This window comes from Cetorhinus maximus, chromosome 18, assembly GCF_964194155.1.
Source record: "Cetorhinus maximus chromosome 18, sCetMax3.hap1.1, whole genome shotgun sequence".
Taxonomy (NCBI): domain Eukaryota; kingdom Metazoa; phylum Chordata; class Chondrichthyes; order Lamniformes; family Cetorhinidae; genus Cetorhinus; species Cetorhinus maximus.
Genome location: NC_135896.1, coordinates 34,180,220 through 34,201,622, shown reverse-complemented (window position 1 = coordinate 34,201,622; position 21,403 = coordinate 34,180,220). Strand labels below are relative to the sequence as shown.

At 42.4% G+C, this 21,403-nt stretch overlaps 2 protein-coding genes across 2 annotated transcripts in view; one reads left to right on the top strand and one right to left on the bottom strand.

The window, feature by feature from the left end:
- The window catches only part of nemf (nuclear export mediator factor), a 212,832-nt gene that overhangs the window by 19,774 nt on the left and 171,655 nt on the right, over window positions 1-21,403 (top strand). The window lies entirely within an intron of this gene.
- The window catches only part of mok (MOK protein kinase), a 118,257-nt gene that overhangs the window by 57,435 nt on the left and 39,419 nt on the right, over window positions 1-21,403 (bottom strand). The window contains exons 8-9 of the mRNA XM_078562360.1: window positions 8,457-8,635; window positions 952-1,053 (exon numbers count right to left, since the gene is read on the bottom strand). Of these exons, the coding sequence (XP_078418486.1) occupies window positions 952-1,053; window positions 8,457-8,635 (281 nt within the window). The remainder of the gene's footprint in view (window positions 1-951; window positions 1,054-8,456; window positions 8,636-21,403) is intronic.

The following is a 21,403-nucleotide window of genomic DNA, read 5'->3' as shown; positions in this document are numbered from 1 at the left end:
TGTCGAACTTTTCTGTTTAGATCCAAATGAATCTACGAGGAAGATTTCCACTACTTTTTATGTATAACAAAATTGTAATTGTATATATAGTTTTAGAACTATAAAAAGTGAACAGCAGAAATCTTCCCACCCATATGTTTCTGCCCCATGTTTTGAATCAAATTACATACTGCATGAGACAAATCAACATGGTGACCACAGAAAAAAATGCAGCCACAACTATAAATTTTTGCAGCCATCACTTCAAGCAGTGCTGTATATGAAAGCTCCATAGTATTTCACCACAGAGTAGTGAAGCAGTTTCATGCTTATAATTGCTATACGTATGTGTTAAGTTCAGATCTCAATGAAGTCACCAAAAGAACATGCTCTGTCGAGGGGGAAAAATTTTGATGTAAAAGAAAAAAAATGAGTCAGTCAACATGCATTCCTCTTGTTCTCTCCTGGTATATGCATCATGTTTCTCTCTGGCAGCCTTCTATCTTGTGAGATGATAGTTGGCCACCAAGACGCAAACTCTGATTAAACATCGCCTGGAATGGCTCAGGGGCCCCACTTTGCCATGGGAGTTTCTGCCACATTTGCCACAGATGAAGACAGAGGGCTGAGAAGGTAGCTTTCTGTATTCCAGTGCCTCTCCAGAGGTCATGGCTGTCAACGAATGTCTCCCAGTTGTGTGTCAACTTTTGGCATCTTCATATCCCGCTTGCAGGTGTACTTGTGGCAGCAGTATGGATGTCCAGCAGGTTGTGACCCAATGGCCAGTTCGCTTTATGGAGGTCTTTAGGTATAGACCCTTCATTGGTCTGATGGACGTGGCCCAGCCAGCGTAGATGTCGCTGGCTTGGTAATGTGCATCATGTAGGGCCAGGTATAAGTATTGACAGCAAATGGTCCAAATCGAAATTCTGAAAGGTATCAATGGTTTATTGTAATTTAGGATGTACTTACTGCTTGAACTTCCTTAGGGTTTCAGATTTTGGAGTTCCAATAACTTCATGGATTTTCCCAATTTGGTCGACTTCATTAGAACCTGGAAAAAGCGGCTGTAGGCTGCAGGTAAAAAATTTCGAAATAAATTTTAAGTAATGATTCTATATTTCACTATGTTTAAAATCAGCTGTGTGCATGTACGTACGCATATATTGGACCTCCTGTTGCATTAGAAATACACAGACATTACAACATTTGGCTCACCCAGCCCATATCAGCCTTTACCCAGCCCATGACCATAAGACGTCGGAGCAAAAGTAGGCCATTCGGCCCATTGAGTCTGCTCTGCCATTCAATGAGATCATGGCTGATCTGATAATCGTCAACTCCACTTTCTTGCCTTTTCCCCATAATCCTTGATTCCCTTACTGATTAAAAATCTGTCTGTCTCAGCCTTGAATATAATTAACAACCCAGCCTCTACAGCCCTCTGCGATAAAGAATCCCACAGATTGACTACCCTCAGAGAAGAAATTCCTCCTCATCTCTGTTTTAAATGGGCGTTCCATTACTCTGAGATTACGCCCTCTGATCCTAGACTCTTCCCACCAGGGGAAACAACCTCTCAGCATCTACCCTGTCAAGCCCCCTAAGAATCTTATATGTTTCAATAAGGTCGCCTCTCATTCTTCAAAACTCCAATGAGTAGAGGGCCAGCCGACTCGACCTCTCCTAATAAGAAAATCCCTCCATCCCCGGGATCAACCTAGTGAACTTTCTCTGGACCGCCTCCAATACCAGTGTATCTTTCCTTAGATAAAGGGACAAAAACTGTTCACAGTATTCTAGGTGTGGTCTAACTAATGCCTTGTATAGTTTCAGCAAGACTTCCCTATTTTTATACTCCATTCCCTTTGAAATAAAGGCCAACATTCCATTTGCCTTGCCTATTACCTGCTGAACTTGTATGCTAGCCTTTTGGGATTCATGCACGAGGACCCCCAAATCCCTCTGTGCTACAGCTTTTTTCAGTCTTTCTACATTTAAATAATATTCAGCTCCTCTATTCTTCCTGCCAAAGTGTATAACCTCACACTTTCCCACATTACATTCCATCTGCCACTTTTTTGCCCACTCACTTAATCTCTCTATATCCCTCTGTAGACTCCTTGTGTCATCATCCTCACCACTTGCCTTTCCACCTATTTTCGTGTCATACGCAAACTTGGCGATAGTACATTCATTTCCCTCATCCAAGTCATTAATATATATGGTAAATAATTGTGGCCCTAGCACTGATCCCTGTGGCACTCCACTAGTTACAGGTTGCCATCCTGAAAATGCCCCCACATATCCCAACTCTCTGTCGTCTATTAGTTAGCCAGTCTTCTATCCATGCTAATATACTATCCCCAACACCATGGGCTCATCTTATTAAGTAGCCTTTTGGAAATCCAAATATATTACATCTACTGCTTCCCCTTTATCTATCCTGCTTATTACTTCCTCAAAGAATTCTCATAAATTTGTCAGGCCTGATTTCTCCTTCACGAAGCCATGCTGATTCTGCTTGATTAGATTATGTATTTCTAAATGCTCTGCTATTGCATCCTCTATAATAGACTCCAGCATTTTCCCAATGACAGATGTTAAGCTGGCTGGCCTAAAGTTACCTGTTTGGCTCCCTCCCTTTTTGAATAAGGGTGTTACACTGGCAGTTTTCCAATCCTCTGGGACTTTTCCAGAATCTAAGGACTCTTGGAAGATTACTACCAGTGCATCCACTATCTCTGCAGTTATTTCCGTCAATATCCTAGGATGCAACCCATCAGGTCCAGGTGACGTATTGGCCTTTAGCCCCATTAGTTTCCCTAGTACTTTTTCTCTGGTGATAGTTATTGTGTTTACTTCCTCACCCCCGCTCCTTTTATCCTCCTCCCATAAGCCAACAATTCTAACAAAATTCATCCTTTCATCATCCATCCAATTTAATCTTTATTGTTGACAATTTCCACCTCAACCACCAAACCCTGGAAGTGAATTCCACAACCTCACAAAGAGGTTTCTCCTGTCCTCAATTCTGAATCTGCTACATTTAATCTTGATGCTTAAACTACAGAAAACAGTCTGCTTCTATCAAGCCTATCCTATCTTTTCATAGTTTTATACATTTTCATCATATTACCATATAATCTGCATTGTTCGAAAGCAAAGAAAATGTCATACCACGCAGCATCTTAGGGTTTGTGCACTGTATCCTCTCTGAAGCGACAATATCCTTCTTATAGGGCGCAGCTCATACTATATACTCAATACTAGGCATATACTGTAACTGAGGGTTTAAGATTTTATATAGGCTCATTAAAATTTAGATAAAACTTAGAATTTGATTAATTTTGCTGCTTCAGGACCCTGAGGTGCTGTTCTTCATGTCCTATTGACTTGAACCCCCAAATCCCTCAGTTCTTCCACAGCACAAAGCCCACTTCCATTCAGGGTATAATTACTAGTTATTTTTTTACCAAAGTGTGTCACCTCACACTTCCTGTTGTAAAATTCCAGCTGCCATTTTTAGTCTATTTCCACATCTTATCAATACTCAAGAAAGCCTTCTGACACAATCTAAGCTCCTGCATTGTGCAATGGGTTTACACAACACTCGAGTACCAAAACTCCAACTCCACCACCTGCAGGATGAGAGGGGTTCAGCATGCGCCAGAACTCCACAAGAACAAGAAATATTTACAGGGCCAGAGACAAAACAACACAGTGAGTTGCATAGTTAGTGGTGTGCTTGGAGGAAACTGAGACAAGCCATGTTTGTACAAGCAAATGGATACGTTTCCCCTCTACCACCCTACACCCCAATTTGTACAGACAGGATTATAAGAAACACAGCTCATGTACTCCAGAATTCTCTAGTGTCAAACACCTCTTCCCCACAACCTTTCTTTCTCAAATGAATTTCAATATTTCCACAGGTTATACCACAGTACTGGGACAAAACCTTCCAGCTGCATGCACGGCCGATACATATGGACTGCTGGGCGGGACAAATTAAGCCTGCACAGATAAATCCACCATAAGAGGTTTCATTGCTTCAAACATCTAGTCCCAAGTGCAACAAAGCGTTAAGTTTCCTGATCGTTTTCCAGGGCTCTGCCCATCAGCAAGATGATTAATCCAGGGAAATGCTACGGGCCGATCCAGTATGTGGTCCTCTATACAGCAAAAAATTATATGGGGCTAGATTATATGGGGGTGGCAGCGGGGGGTGGAATGACATCTGGCAACGTCAGTATCTTTAACAAAATGACTGAACTAAATGTTGAATAGGCTCATTTCTCTAAAAATTATTACTACTCCCCATCTTCTCACAACCCCAAGATGTGGAAATTCTCTGTACCTGGCAAGGCCAAGCTGTAGAAGTACATAATTCAGTGATATTGTCAATATTCCAATGCTACTACATCATGCAAAATCTGAGTACAAACCTGAAAAAAGCAGTACCCAGAGGAAAAAAAAGGATGCTCTAGTTTTTTCTAAAAAAAATTGTACAAGAACACAAAAGATAAGAGAAGTAGACTATATGTCTATACACAGCATGTTCCACCATTCAATACAATCATGGCTGATCTTTGGCTTCAATGCAATTTTCCCACCTGCTCCCCATATCCTTTGATGCCCTGACAGACCAAAAATCTATCACTCCAAGCCTGAAATATAGTCAGTGATGGATCATCCACAATCCTCTGGAGTAGAGAATTCCAAAGATTTACAACACTTTGAGTGAAGAAATTTCTCATCTCAGTCCTAAACAATCAACTCCTTATCCTAAGTCTGTGCCCTCATGTTCCAGATTTCACAGCCAGTGGAAACAACTTCTCAGTGTCTGCCCTGCAAAGCCCCTTCAGAATCTTGTATGGTTCAATGAGATCACCTCTCATTCCTCTAAACTCCAGAGGATATAGACCTAATTTACTCAGCCTGTCACCATAGGACAACCTCTCATCCCAGGGACCAATCTATAGCGAACCTTTGTTGTACTGCCTTTGATGCAAGTATATCCTTTCTTAAATATGGAGATCAAAACTGCACAGAGTACTCCAAGTGTAATCTCACCAAATCCCTGAACAGTTGCAGCAAGACTTCTTTATTCCTGTATTATTGTATGCTGGTTACATACAATTCAAAGTAAAAAAAAAAAGTGCACGAGGATACTTAGAATGTATGTAAAGGCTGGATGGGTTGCACCTGAACAGAGCAAGGACAATGTCCTTGCAGGCCGATTTGAGAGTGCTATTGGGGACGGTTTAAACAAACTTGGCAGGGGTGTGGGAACCAGGTGGTGTTTAGTAAGGATTGTGATGGAATACTCTCCACTTGTCTGGATGAGTGCAGCTCCAAAAACACTCAAGAAGCTCGACACCATCTAGGACAAAGCAGCCTGCTTGATTGGCACCCCACCCACAAACATTCACTCCTTCCCCCACCTATGCATAATGGCAGTAGTGTACACCATCTACAAGATGCGCTGCAGAAACTCACCAAGTTTCCTTAGACAGCACCTTCCAAACTCATGACCACTACCATCTAGAAGGACAAAGGCAGCAGATGCATGGCAACACCAGCACCTGAAAGTTCCCCTCCAAGCCACACACCATCCTGATTTGCAAATATTTCGCCATTCCTTCCCTGTTGCTGGGTCAAAATCCTGGAACTTCCTCCCCTAGCAGCACTGTGGGTGTACTGACACCGCATGGACTTCAGCGTTCAAGAAGGCAGCTCACTCCCACTTTCTCAAGGGCAATTAGGTTTGGGCAATAAATGCTGGCATAGCCAGCAACACCCACATCCCATGAATGAATGGGCAGTAAATGCTGGCCTTGCCAGTGAAGCCCAAATCCTGTGAATGAATAAAAGGATACTTTAAAAAAACTTAACTCTTGACATTTGATATTTCTGAATCCCAGATTATGTTGACTTAATCATTATCTGGTCGCTGTCCCTCAATGTATCACAACTTCTATTTTCTTGTAGATATTAGAAAGGCTTCGAGGAGTCAGCAAGTGAGTCACTCGACACAGAAAATCCAGCCTCTAACCACAGTATGTATGCGTCTGATCCAGTTTCTGGTGCCTGACTCCCAGGATGTTAATGGTGTGGGTTCAACAATGGTAATGCCATCGAATGTCAAGGGAAGGTAATCAGACTCTCTTGTTGAGACGGTCATTGCCTGGCACTTATGTAGCAGGAATATTACTTGCCAGCATTCATTTGAAGCCTTGATGTTTCCCAGGTCTTGCTGCAACTAGGCACAGACTGCTTCATTATCCGAGGAATTGTGAATGGAATGGAATACTGTGCAATCATCAGCAAACAACCTCGCTCTGATATTATTTTAAAAAGAGTTAACTTCAAAAGAAATGAGGAAACAACTTAAGCAAATTGATTGCAGAGGGTTGTTCAAGCTCACTCCAGTAGAGGGCATATAGAACATCTTTAAAGGCATAACGTTGAACACAGAGGATAATAATATAACTAGACCAACAAGCGTAAACTAAACAAGCGAGGTCCTAAGAAGATAAACCAATAAATCAAAACTGAAACAAAGAGGAAAAATGACATCTACAAATCTTGCAGCAAGAATAGGGATGAAACTTGTGATGAGGAACAAATGGAGAGACTAGAGAAACTGGGGTTGTTCTCCTTAGACCAGGTGGTAAAGGAAGATTTGACAGGGGTGTTCAAATCTTAAAGCATTTTGTTGGAGTAAATAAGAAGAAATTATTTCCAGTGGTAGAAGAGTCAGTAAACAGAGGACATAGATTTAAAGGTAATTGGCAAAAGAACCAGAGGTAATGAAGAAAACAAATTTTCTTAGACAGTTGTTATGATCTGGAATGCACTGCCTGAAAGGGTCCTGTAAGCAGATTCAGTAATAACTTTCAAAAGAGAGTTGTATAACTTCTTGAAGAGGAAAAATTTGCAGGCGATGGGGAAAGAGTGAAGGCGTGAGAGCAATTCTTTCAGAGAGCTGGCACAGGCATAATTGGCCAAATGGCCTCCATCTGTACTGTATTATTCTATGATTCGCTGCAGAAATATGTTAACATAGTGATCGGAGGAGAAGAGGGAAACCTAGAAAGGAGCACTGCTGCAGAATACAAAAATTTTAAAAATATTTACAGTACTTGAACAAACGAGCCTGAAACTGAGGAAACTTAAGTTTCCCGTCTGTTCCACACACAACAATCTGTGTAATTACTTTCTCTAAGTATTAAAGGTCTGAAAACCAATTAATCCCCTGGGATAGAAGATCAAAGAGTGCTAAGAGACACTAAGGAGGAAATGTATGAGGCATTGGCAATCATTGTAAGATAGTCATTGGATACGGAAGCACCAGCAGTTTGGAAACAGGCTAATACATGACCATCTTTAAAAATTACAAAAAGTCAATCACAGGCAACGAAACAACCATTAATCTTACACTAATCCCATGTAAAATGATGAAATTGATTATCAGGAGTAAACTTCGTTGGAATAGCGAAGCTAACTTACATTGTCAAAAGCATTCTAATTCAGGCTCTTCATCTAAATCCTAATGTATATTTTCCATCTCCGTAGATCTGCAATTTGAATCCCTCAAAAGCTACATTTAACTTAATAGTAACATTTTTAATACAAATTACAAGGAGATTAGTTGATAGTGATGGTGTCAGAACTCCGTAATTACCTTTTAACCTTGTTACCAAATGTAGGGACTGACAACAACTTTTTAATACTTTTGACATAGAAAAGTGTCACAAAGTGCTTCAGGAGAGCTGCAGTTAGACAAAACTGGATGCTAAGCCAAAGAAAAAGATATTGGGTACAGTGACCAACTGATAAAGAGGTTGGTTTCAAGGAGGGTCTTAAAGGAAGACATGGAGGTTAAGAAGTGGAGGGGTTTAGGGAGAGAATTCCAGCAAACGGAGCCCAGACAGCTGAAGACATGGCTATGAATGGTGGATCGAAGAGAGTCTTGGTGGGGGTGGGGGGGGCGAGGGGGTGTACAAAAGGACTAAAGGTCAGTCAGAGGAACAGGCAGTTTGGGAGGGAACAGCTCCCAAAGCTGGAGGAGGCCACAGAGTTCGGGGGACAAATCTGAACACCTCATGAAAATATTTGAAATTACATAATGTTTAAGTCTTTTTCCTATTTTAAGAATTGCATTTCCCAAGAGCTAAATAATTTTCACAGCCACTAAACCAGCGTGTCTACATGTTGCAATTACCCCTTACACCTGGTGGCACTGTAATTTTGTTTTTTAAAAAGGGAATGTAAATATCGGGTTAAATTGATGCACAACTAGAACATTGTTAAAACTAGGAATTAAAATTCATAATCCTAATGCCGTTAGATCCCCATGGCTACTACTTGATTAACTAGCTGTACAAATTTGAACTGTCAAATGGATCAAAGACAAACATTTTTCAACAACACCAAATAACATTTCTATGACAGTAGAGTTCGAACTTCACCTTGTTATTTCATAAAAAACACAGCCTGTGCTCCAGATGTCCATTTTGAAACTGTAGTACCCATCTGTAAGAAGGCACTCTGGGGCTCGATACCATCGGGTGGAAATATATTCTGTATATGGCTGCTTTGAGAGGACACTCCTACAGGAACCAAAATCTGCCAACTTCAGTAAGTTTTGCTGCAACGGTAAACCCAGCATATTTAAAACATGGAGTAGTTATCAATATTATCTTTCCACATTAATAAACTGGTCTAGCAATCAGTTACAGAGAAGAATCATAGCATCCATATCATTTATCCATTTCAGTTTCCATTTTTGAATATTATTGTTCAGATATTAAGTAGGCAACATCACAGAGACTACCTGAAGGAAGTTACAAAGCTAAGCTAACAGAACAGAGTCATCATTAATAAATACAGGCCATTAATTTATTGCGGGTCAATAATTTATGGAATTTTAATCCAAGACTTAGTTTCTCTTTCAAACCCATTTCCCCATTAATAATCAAACTCACTAAACAAAAATAAATTCATAATCATGTGTTGCCATTTGACTTTTCACAAGGCTAAGACTCAACCCTCAAAATCATCCTGGATTTCAGTCTTCTTAAAATTTTATTTTATGTAAATCCTAAATCACCGTATAGTCCTCAATAATCATTTTTAAGTTGGCTATTCATTTCAGAATAACAGATAATAATTATGTATAATTTTTATTCATTATTCCTCAGCTATGGCTATCCTTTTCTAGACAAGCTTGATTTTTGGACAGACAACAATCCTTAATGCTCAAACAACAGTAAATATGCAAGATGAAAGGAATCAGATAGATGATGAATAGAATTAGAACCATTGAAAAACTACAATACAGAAAGAGGCCATTCAAACCATTGTGTCTGCGCCGACCAAAGAGAGAAAAAAGAAACTAGCCGCTCATTTTAATGCCACTTCCCAGCACCTGGTTGGTAGCCTTGCAGATTACAGCTCTTCAGATGCAGATCCAGGTACCTTTTAAATGAGTTGAGCGTTTCAGCCTCAACCAACAACTTAGGTAGTGAATTTCAGACGCCAACCACCCTCTGGGTGAAAAAGTTTTTCCTCATATCCCCTCTAATCCTTCTACCAATCACCTTAAATCTATGCCTCCTGGTAATTGACCCCTCAGCTAAGGGAAACAAGTCGTTCCTGTCTACCTTATCCAGACCGCTCATAATTTTGTACACCTCAATTAGGTCATCCCTTAGCTATCTCTTTTCTAAGGAAAACAACCCTAGCCTATCCAATCTCTCTTCATAGCTGCAATTTTCAAGCCTTGGCAACATTCCTGTAAATCTCCTCTGCACTCTCTCCAGAGCAATTATGTCCGAGCTATAACGTGGTGACCAGAAATGTACACAAAATTCCAGCTGTGGCCTAACCAGTGTTTTATACAGTTCCATCATTATGTCCCTGCTTTTGTATTCAATACCTCGTCCAATAAAGGAAAGCATTCAATATGCTTTCTTGACCACCTTGTCCACCTGTCCTGCCACCTTCAAGGACCTGTGGACATGCATTCCAAGGTCTCTCATTTCCTCAACCCCTCTCAATAACTTCCCATTTATTGAGTATTTCCTTGTTTTGTTTGCCCTCCCCAAATGCAATGCCTCACACTTTTCCAGATGGAATATAGAAAGAAGTCAAACAGAGCAAATTTTAGGGATTAGAAACTGATGAGGAGACCGTTGTGGGATTAGAAACTGATGAGGAGACCGTTGTGATATTAGGACTATTTCCACTCAAGAGGTGAGCTAAGATGCCGTTTTTTTCAAAATTATAAAAGTGTTTGTTCAGAGGGATTAGAGAAGGACTATTTGCTCCATTTAGACAGTCAGTGACTAAAGGGTCAATTTAAAACCATTAATAGAGTGAGGAAGAAGGTTGGGTGAAATTTCTTTACGCGGCTGTTGGAATACGGAATGCTTTACCACAGGGAATAGTCAAGGTAGATACCATGGGAACATAGGGGCAGGAGAAGGTCATTCAGCCTTTCAAGCCTGCTCCGCCATTCAACTAGATCATGGCGGACCATCTACCTCAACGCCACTTTCTCATGCCATCCCCAAATCCCTTGTTGTCATTAGTATCTAGAAACCTATCAATCTCTGTCTTGAACACACTCAATGACTGAGCTTCCACAGCCCTCTGGGGTAGAAAATTCCAAACCTTCACTACCCTCTGAGTGAAGAAATCCTCACCTCAGTCCTAAATGGCTTACCCCTTATTCTGAGACTGTGTCCCCTGATTCTAGACACCCCAGCTAAGGGAAACATCCTTTCTGCACTTACCCTATCTAGCCGCTTAAAAATTTTTAAGTTTCAATGAAATCACCTCTCTTTCTTCTAAACTCTAGAGAATAAAGACCCAGTCTCCTCAATCTCTCCTCATAGACAGTCCCACCATCCCAGGAATTAGTCTAGTGAACCTCCTTGCACTTCCCCTATGGCAACTATATCCATCCTTAGATAAGGGGACCAAAACTGTACACAATACTCTAGGTGTGGCCTAACCAAGGTCCTACAGAATTGAAGCAAGACATCTTCACTCCTGTACTCAAATCCTCTTGTGATAAAGGCTAACATACCATTTGCCTTCCTAATTGCTTGCTTTTAAAACTTATGAACAAGGACATCCAGGTCCGTCTACTTCTACCAAAGTGGATATTCCATCTCCCATATTCTTGCTCAGTCACTAAGCCTGTCCAAATCCCTTTAAAGCCTCTTTGCATCATCCTCAGAACACAAATTCCCCACCTAGTTTTGTGTCATTCTCATCTTTTGAGATACCTTACCCTTCCAGAGTAATTTGAGATAGATTGGACACTTTTCAGGTCCAAAGGCCTTAGGCCCATTCATGAGTATATGTGACACATAGCAAGCAATGGTCTGATTGGGGTAGCCATTATCCCGTTGGACAGCTTTGATGCTCCTATTTTGGCATCAAGCTTGCATGGTGAACAAATGGCTCAGGCCCTATTTACGAATTACCCTCAAAGGATAAGGTATCTCAAAATAATTGAGCAATAGGTGAAACTAGCCGTTTCACCCTGCTACTTTGCAGTCGCAACTCAAGTGGTATTTTCCACAAACAGGATGTTGCTGTCAAGCCAAAAAGATGGTCTGTCTACCATACAAATGATTAATGTGGAATACGAATTTCAGTGCCAGTGCAATGCCAGGTAAATTGGCCGTATGTCCCAATGACTGGCGGATCGTACCAACTAGCACGTCTCTTCGGCTGTTTGCAATAGGCAGAGTACTGGATATATAGACATATAGAAAATAGGAGCAGGAGTAGGCTATTCGGCCCTTCGAGCCTGCTCCGCCATTTATTATGATCATGGCTGATCATCCAACTCAATAGCCTGCTCCCACTTTCTCCCCATATCCTTTGATCCCTTTCGCCTCAAGAGCTATATCTAACTCCTCCTTGAAAACATACAATGTTTTGGCCTCAACTATTTTCTGTGGTAGTGAATTCCACAGGCTTACCGCTCTCTGGGTGAAGAAATTTCTCCTCATCTCAGTCCTAAATAGTCTACTCCGTATCCTCAAACTGTGACCCCTGGTTCAGGACTCCCTCACCATCGGGAACATCCTTCCTACATCTATCCTGTCTGGTCGTGTTAGAATTTTATAGGTTTCTATGAGATCTCCCCTCATTCTTCTGAACTCTAGCCAATATAATCCTAACCGACTCAATCTCTCCTCATATGTCAGTCCCGCCACCCCAGGAATCAGTCTGGTAAACCTTCGCTGCACTCCCTCTATAGCAAGAACATCCTTCCTCAGATAAGGAGACCAAAACTGCACACAATATTCCAGGTGTGGTCTCACCAAGGCCCTGTATAATTGTAGCAAGACATCCCTGCTCCTGTACTCGAATCCTCTCACTATGAAGGCCAACATGCCATTTGCCTTCTTTACCGCTTGTTGCACCTGCATGCTTACCTTCAGCGACTGGTGTACGAGGACACCCAGATCTCGTTGCACATTCCCCTCTCTCAATTTATAGCCATTCAGATAATAATCTGCCTTCCTGTTTTTGCTACCAAAGTGGATAACCTCACATTTATTCATATTATAATGCATCTGCCATGCATTTGCCCACTCACTCAGCTTGTCCAAATCACACTGAAGCATCTCTTCATCCTCCTCATAGCTCACCCTCCCACCCAGCTTTGTGCCATCTGCAAATTTGGAGATATTACATTTAGTTCCCTCATCTAAATCATTAACATATATTGTGAATAGCTGGGGTCCAAGCAGCAATCCTTGCGGTACCCCACTAGTCACTGCCTGCCATTTGGAAAAAGACCCGTTTATTCCTACTCTTTGTTTCTTGTCTGCCAACCAGTTTTCTATCCATCTCAATACACTGCCTCCAATCCCATGCGCTTTAATTTTACATGCTAATCTCTTATATGGGACTTTGTCGAAAGCCTTCTGAAAGTCCAAATAAACCACATCCACTGGCTCCCCCTCATCAACTCTATTAGTTACATCCTCGAAAAATTCCAGTAGATTTGTCAAGCATGATTTCCCTTTCGTAAATCCATGCTGACTCTGTCCGATTCTGCCACTGTTTTCCAAGTGCTCAGCTGTTAAATCTTTTATAATGGACTCTAGAATTTTCCCTACTACCGACGTCAGGCTGACTGGTCTATAATTCCCTGTTTTCTCTCTACCTCCCTTTTTAAATAGCGGGGTTACATTAGCTACCCTCCAATCTGTAGGAACTGTTCCAGAGTCTATAGAGTCTCAGAAGATGACCACCAATGCATCCACTATTTCAAGGGCCACTTCCTTAAGTACTCTGGAATGTAAATTATCAGGCCCTGGGGATTTATCAGCCTTCAATCCCATCAATTTCCCCAACAGCATTTCCCTACTAATACTTATTTCTTTCAGTTCCTCCCTCTCACTAAACCCTGTGTTCCCCAACATTTCTGGTATGTTATTTGTGTCCTCCTTTGTGTAGGCAGAACCAAAGTATGTATTTAGTTGGTCAGCTATTTCTTTGTTCCCTATTATAAATTCCCCTGTTCTGACTGTAAGGGACCTACATTTGTTTTCACCAATCGTTTTCTCTTCACGTACCTATAAAAACTGACTGTAAAAGTTTCTATGTTCCCCGCAAGCTTACACTCGTACTCTTTTCCCCTTCTTAATCAATCCCTTGGTCCTCCTTTGCTGAATTCTAAACTGCTCCCATTCCTCAGGTCTGTTGTTTTTTCTGGCCAATTTGTATGCCTCTTCCTTGGATCTAATACTATCTCTAACTTCCTTTGTAAGCCATGGTTTGGCCACCTTTCCTGTTTTACCATTGCACCAGACAGGAATAAACAATTGTTGCAGTTCACCCATGCGCTCTTTGAATGTTTGCCATTGCCTATCCACCGTCATCCCTTGAAGTAACGTTTCCCAATCCATCATAGCCAACTCGCGCCTCATACCAACGTAGTTTCCTTTATTAAGATTCAGGACCCAAGTCTCAGAATCAACTACATCACTCTCCATCTTGATGACGAATTCTATCATATTATGGTCGCTTGTCCCCAATGGGCCTCACACAACTAGATTGCCTATTATTCCTTTCTTATTACACAATACCCAGTCTAGGATGGCCTGTTCTCTAGTTGGTTCCTCAACGTATTGGTCCAGAAAACCATTCCGTGTACACTCCAGGAATTCCTCTTCTACAGTATTGTTACTAATTTGATTTGCCCAATCTATATGCAGATTAAAGTCACCCATAATTACAAATGTTCCTTTATTGCATGCTTCTCTAATTTCCTGTTTAATGCCATTCCCAACATCACCACTACAGTTTAGGGGTTTATATACAACCCCCACTAACGTTTTTTGCCCCTTGGCGTTTCTCAGCTCTACCTATACAGATTCCACATTGTCGGAGCTAATATCTTTCCTCACTATTGCATTAATTTCCTCTTTAACCAGCAATGCAACTCCACCACCTTTTCCTTTTTGTCTGTCCTTCCTAAATACTGAATACCCCTGGGATGTTCAGTTCCCATCCCTGGTCACCCTGCAGCCATGTCTTCATAATCCCCACTATATCATACCTGTTTACATCTTTTTGCGCGGTTAATTCATCCACATTATTACGAATGCTCCTTGCATTAAGACAAAAAGCCTTAAGGCTTATCTTTTTAACATTACTTGTCCCGTTCCCACTATTTTTCACTGAGGCCCTGTTTGATTTTTGCCCTTGATTTCTCTGCCTATCACTTTTCTTATTCCCCTTTCTGTCTTTTATTCTTGTCCTTGATTCCCCTTCCTCTGACTCCTTGCATAGGTTCCCATCCCCCTGCCATTTTAATTTAAACCCTCCTCAACCATTCTTGCAAATATTCCCCCTAGGACATCAGTCTTGGTCCTGCCCAGGTATAACCCGTCCAGTTTGTACTGGTCTCACCTTCCCCTGAACCGGTCCCAATGTCCCAGGAATCTGAAACCCTCTCCCTCACACCATCTCTTCAGTCACGCTTTCATCCAATGTATTCTACTATTTCTACTTTGACTAGCATGTGGCACTGGTAATAATCCTGAGATCACTACCTTTGAGGTCATACTTTTCAATTCGCTTCTTAACTCCCTATATTCTGCTTTTAGGACTTCATCCCTTTTTTTTACTTATCTCGTTTGTGCCAATGTGTACCACAACCACTGGCTGTTCACCTTCCCCCTTCAGAATGTCCTGTAGTCACTCTGAGACATCCTGTCCCTAGCACCAGGGAGGCAACATACCATCCTGGAGTCTCGTTTTCGGTCACAGAGAAACCTATCTATTCCCCTTACAATTGAATCCCCTATAACTATTGCATTCCCACACTTTTTACTCCTTCCCTATGCAGCAGAGCCAACTGTGGTGCAACGAATTTGGCTGTTGCTGCTTTCCCCTGAGAGGCCATTCCCCTCAACAGTATCCAAAGCGGTAAATCTGTTTTGCAGGGGAATAGCCACAGGAGATTCCTGCACTGCCTGCCTAGTCCTCTTGCTCTGCCTGGTGGTCACCCATTCCCTTCCTGCCTGTGGACTCTTAGCCTGCAGTGTGACCACCTCTCTATAGGTACTATCCACAATACTCTCCACCTCACGGATGCTCCATAGTGTCCCCAGCTGCCCTTCCAGCTCTGAAACCCGGGCTTCCAGGAGCTGCAGCTGGAGACAATTCCTGCACACCTGCTGGCCCCGGGCACTGGAAATGTTCCCAGCTTCCCACATAGAGCAGGAGGAGCACACCATGGCTTTGAGCTCTTCTGCCATGACTTACCCCATTAAATTAAATTAAACTTTTTGGAAGGTACTTAATATCAAATAATATCAATTACTCTAGGGCCCTTCTTTCCTGCTCCTCGTTGTTACAGAATATAGCCCTTACAAATGATGAACCACAAAATAAGACCTTAAAAACTAAAAGCGATAAAAGTAGTAAATACTTACCCGACCATAGTCTCAGTACTCTCAGTACTCAAAGGATCACCTCGTTCCCTCCTCACCCAACTCCCTCAGTCACCAGACTCCAACTTAACTCCACTTTACTGCAGCCCAAAGCAGCACTCTAGTGCAGACAAAGTCAGCACTGTAAGATGGCCTGTTTTTAATACTCTCTGAAACTAGCCTCTGAAAACCTGTTTAAGCCAGTTATCTAATTAACTAGTTGTAGCTGCAAGCCGAGCCTGTATAAACCCTGTTTTAAAGCTGGCCTAAAACTTACCTTCTTCCAACCCAAACAGCAACTTTTAGTTAATTACTGACTTAAAAGACTAGACTTTAGATAGAAATTAACCCTTAAATTCCCTGTCACCAAACTCCAACTTAAGCACTCTACTGCAGCCCAAAGCAGCACCCCTGTGTGGACATACTTAACCAGCCTCTGCTTGCAAAACTCAGGACCTAATGTCTAACCTTCAATATGATTCCATGTTTGGACAATACTTGCTGAATAATTGAGTGTGCCAAGAATTACACTAACAACCAATTTAAGATTATCAGTCGGGCTTGCAATGCTAGAAGCTACGTATATTCATTCACAGGGACCTGCCCTCTGCAGGCAAATTGAACATGTCCAGGTATTGTGCCTTTTTTGAAGTAAGCAAAAGCATGGGGGACAAATGTTCCCTGGTGCATTCTCCATGGCAACGCCTCGACCAGAGTTGACCTGCCAGCCAATCAGCATCCTTCTCTTACGCAGTACAAATAGTTGCTCCCTTTGAAATTTGGCATTCTTAAGTCTGTTCTGAGTGCAAGATGAAAAGTTTCAACAGATGTCTCTGTTTTTCAGCAATACTCAAGTTCTGTACTACTAAGCGGCTATATGTATAACTACTCTTTATTCACACACTCTGCTTTCGGTCTTGAAGCCTGCTGAGAGTAGCAAGGGCATAGAATGTGCTCCAGGTGGGGACTTCAATGTCCATCACCAAGAGTGACTTGTTAGTAACAATACCGACCATGCTGGCTGATTTCTGAAGGACATATTTGCCAGACTGGGCCTGCGGCAGGTGGTGAGAGAGCTATAAGGAGGGAGAAACCTCCTTGAACTTGACCTCACTAATATACCTGCCACAGATGCATCTGTCCATGGCAGTATTGGTTGAAGTGACCACCACCATTCTGATTTGGAAATATATTGTTGTTCCTTTATTGTCACTGGGTCAAAATCCTGGAACTCGCTATCCAACAGCACTGTGGGAGTACCTACACGCGCGCGCGCACACACACACAAACTGCAGTGCTTCAAGATGGAATTTCACAACTACCTCCTCAACAGCAATTAGAGATGGGCAATAAATGATCTTGCCATCCTACGCATGAATTAAACAAAAACCTCAGCTGGCCTTATCACACTGCTATCTTCCCTGGAGAGTGTTGTCAAGACTTTGCAGGAGTGACCTCACTAAGGGAGTCAGTATGACCAGCCTATGTAGCTTTGGTGGAAGCTCCTGTTTTAGGCTACTCACGAGCTGTCCTCCTAGGCCTACAATGGCAAAACAGGAACATCTGCTAGAACTCCAGATCCAAATATTACTTCAAAAAGGATCTTCTCTTACTGAATATTGTGTGTGATGGTCTTGTTATTACATGTTTGCTTGTGGCTAAGAGAAGGAGATGATCAGAAGTTTTCAGGAAACTTTTTTTGGTCTTTGCCCACACTTATTGCATTGCTGAGGTGTGGTCAATAGGTGTGGACAAGTGGGAACACTCCCCAGTAAAGGAACCTGACTGATGTTCCATCCATTTAATCCAATGAAAGTAAATTGCAGGGAATCCTTTACAGGCATTCATTTCAACCCATCCATTTTTTTAATATACTCTGCATTCAAGCAATTCAGTGCCTATTAAAAGTAGATAGCACCAAATATGAGTCTGCATCAGGCCTCTGGCTTCACTGTCCCTTACTTACTTGAAGTTCTTATAGGTAAGGAAGCCACTCCCAAAGGATTCAAGTGCTTAAATTTCTGATCCTTCCTCGAGTTCAGGTCTGTTCACTGAATTAAGCGCATTTTCTCTTGCAGGCAGAGAAGTGGTCTTCAGGTGCCATAAATTGAATGGGCTTGTGCTGTCAGACATGTAAGAAACCAGAAGCCCATCCTTTGTGTCAGTAACTGATTACAACAGAACTTACCAGCATGGGGCACAATCATTTGCTATGCGAAACAGACTGCCAACTGTTTCAATTCTAAGTTGTCTCTGGAATATGGGCATGCAGGTAAGCAATGAAAGTGACAGAAGATTGTCTGAGGGCTTGGCAAGAACCAGCAGTAAATATTCAACAAGACAACAGGCAACGCATGGTCACATGCACATTTGGGTCACCTACATGGTACTTTTGGGTCTCATTACTTAACAGTTTCCTGAAGGTCAGTACTTTCACCTGTATCTGTCCCCACAGTGAAATAGAGCAAGCAGAAATAATATTGACCCTGGTTTCTCTCTCTTAGGCAATCCTTCGGTATTAAGGAGGACTTGCTTCCACTCTGGTTCAATGGGTTCTGAGATGGCTGCTTAGTCTAATGCATGACCTACAGACTCTGCCACATGCTATGTCTACATTCACCACTCGGCCTCTACTTCATCTCTACACGTCTTCTCAATTTAGGTCAGTCACAAGCCAGCAACTTTCATGAGTTAGCAGGGACATCTAACTTCATGGATGCTTTGATGACGCCCCTAAAGCGTTTCCGCTGTCCTCCTGGGAGTCTCCAGCTCTGAGTAGAGCAACTGCTTTAGGAGTCTGGTGTCAGGCATAAGAACTACATGTTCCATCTAGCAGAGCTGGTTTTGAGTGATTAGCTCCTCGATGTTGGGCAAGTTGGATTGGGAGAGGACACTGCTGTTGGATTGCCTTTCTTGCCACCAGATTTGGAGGATCTTGCAAAGGCACCACTGATGGTACTTCTCCAGTACTTTTGAGGTGCCTGCTATAGGTTCTCCAAGTCTCCGAATCATATAGGAGCAAAGGGATCACTGCTGCCTGGTAAACCATGACCTTAGTCTCGGGTTTAAGATCCTGTTCCTCAAATACTCTTTCCCTCAGTTGGCCAAAGGCTGAGCTGGGACAGTGAAGGCAATGATGCGTTTTGTCATCTATGTCTGCCTTCGCCAAGAGGAGGCTCTCAAGATCTGGTCCACATTTTCCAAGATCTTGCCATTGATTTTAATTTGAGGTGTTATGCTGTGGTAGCTGGTTAGAAGAGGACCTTAGTTTTCTAAGGGTGTTTAATGAAAGGCCCAATTTCTCATATGCTTTGGAAGAGTCATCGACAATGACCCAGAATTCAGCTTCAGAATTCTGAGCACGCACACAAGCATTATTTGCATACTGAAGATCCATGACTGAGGTTGGAGTGGTTTTGGTTGAAGGTGGCAGAGTTTGAACAGTTTCCCGTCAGTTATCTTCACGCCTGTGGGTAATTTGCTGCAGATGTGATGCAGTGTTGCAGCAAGGAAGAAGATCTGGTGCAGGAAGACATCTAGATGGCATTTTCTGGTTTGAACTACACTGGCTATACCATAAGACTTAAATTCTGTCTGTCTTGGTAATCTCCTGTGACATTTAAAGTATCTTGGCTCAGTCTATTGCCGTTCTCTCACCACTGCAACGATTGAGAGACTTCAGTTTCCTACCGAGCCTCTGTTTGGCTACTGGATCAACTGCTTTTTCAGCTTTAATCTGTTCCTGGCCACAGGTTACATATACATCTGCACGTGACCGTGCACAGAACCTAGCCTCCAATTGTCTTACAACACTCTTGCCATTGGACCAAGGCCCCCGGTCTGCTGAGACCATCTTGTAGTCTGCATCAAAATGAAGTTTGAAACCTGGAATGTCAGGACCCTCATGGACAACTCCAACAGTGACAGACCTAAGCGCCGCATTGCCATCATAGCTCGGGAACTCAGGTGTCTCGACATCAACATAAAGGTGGCACAACACGCAGGAGAAGGCCAACTGAAGGAACAAGGCAGTGGGTACACCTTTTTCTGGACAGGCCTTCCAGAAAAGGAATGACGCCTTCATGGGTTGGGAGTCACCACAAAAATGAACTTGTCTGGCACCTCAGTGGTGGTAGAAAGAGCACAGAAGATCGAACAACTCGCGGACACCGACATGTGCGGTTTCTTCAGGGGTGTCGAGATCATCTATGGCCCAAGTACTCAAGGGCCCACTCTGCTGAGAGCCAAGCATAGAGGGGAGCTCATCATGGATAGGGAAGCAGTCGGTGCTCACTGGAAAGAACAATTTGAAGAACTCCTCAAACTCCATTCCTCAGTACCCTGTCCGACTTGGTCCGCAGCAAGGTTGAAAAAGCCATTCAACAGCTGAAAAACAGCAAGGCTACTTCAGCGGAGATACATTCTTGACCCTGGTATCCACCTCCTGGGAGGTATTCTGCACTCCTCTCCTCATCCAGTAAAATCTATTCTCCACTTTCCATCAAACGGGGATGTTGAACGCTTCATAATTTAGTCAGAGATTCCTTTTCCTTGCTTCTGCAATTATTTTTTTTAAACATCACAGTGAATTGTCAGTTCCTTCTTGGTATCCTCGATTTTGGGAGCCAGAATTTCTTTGTCCTCCACAGTGGCCACTTCCCTTTAAGTGTATCCTTCCTTTTACATGGCTGCAGCGGCACTAGAAATTCCAAACGCCAAGAAGTGAGCTCCCAGCACTAGGTGTATTCCATTTGGAAGCTTCTACAGCATAAATAAGAATCACCCATCCGGGGGCCAGCAATTCCAAAAGTTCACAGCCGGAGAGCCAGTACTGGAAAATACCTACAGTACCAATATTTCTAAATGTCCGAAATAATTGATAGTAAGGGTAGTGTGATAACACTCAGCAATAATTAGAGGGCCCAATGTAAAGTCTATGGTTTCCAGATCACCAAATAATCCCTAGCAATTCCTACTAGAATGAATGAACATATTTACACAGTGTCTTTCCTCACTACAGATCAAACTGTTTTACTGCCAATAAATTTACTTTTTGACCTGTAGTTAGTGTTGTTACATAGGCAAACATAGCAGCCAGTTTCCGTTTAGCACGGTCCCATAAACAGCAAATAAATAAATCACGAGAGTCTACATTTTTTGTGGCATTAATAAGCAGCTAGAGCTGTATACCTACACTCTTGGTTAACCAGACAGATGAAGAAGGGCAAAAGCAAAATACTGCGGATGCTGGAAATCTGAAACAAAAACAAAAATTGCTGGAAAAACTCAGCAGGTATGACAGCATCTGTGGAGAGAAAGAGTTAACTTTGAGTCCAGATGACTCTTCTTCTGAACTAAAGAGCAGAAATGTGATGAAATATATACTGTATAAGGTGGGTGGGACAGATGAAGCTGGATAGAAGGCCAGTGATAGGTGGGGGCAA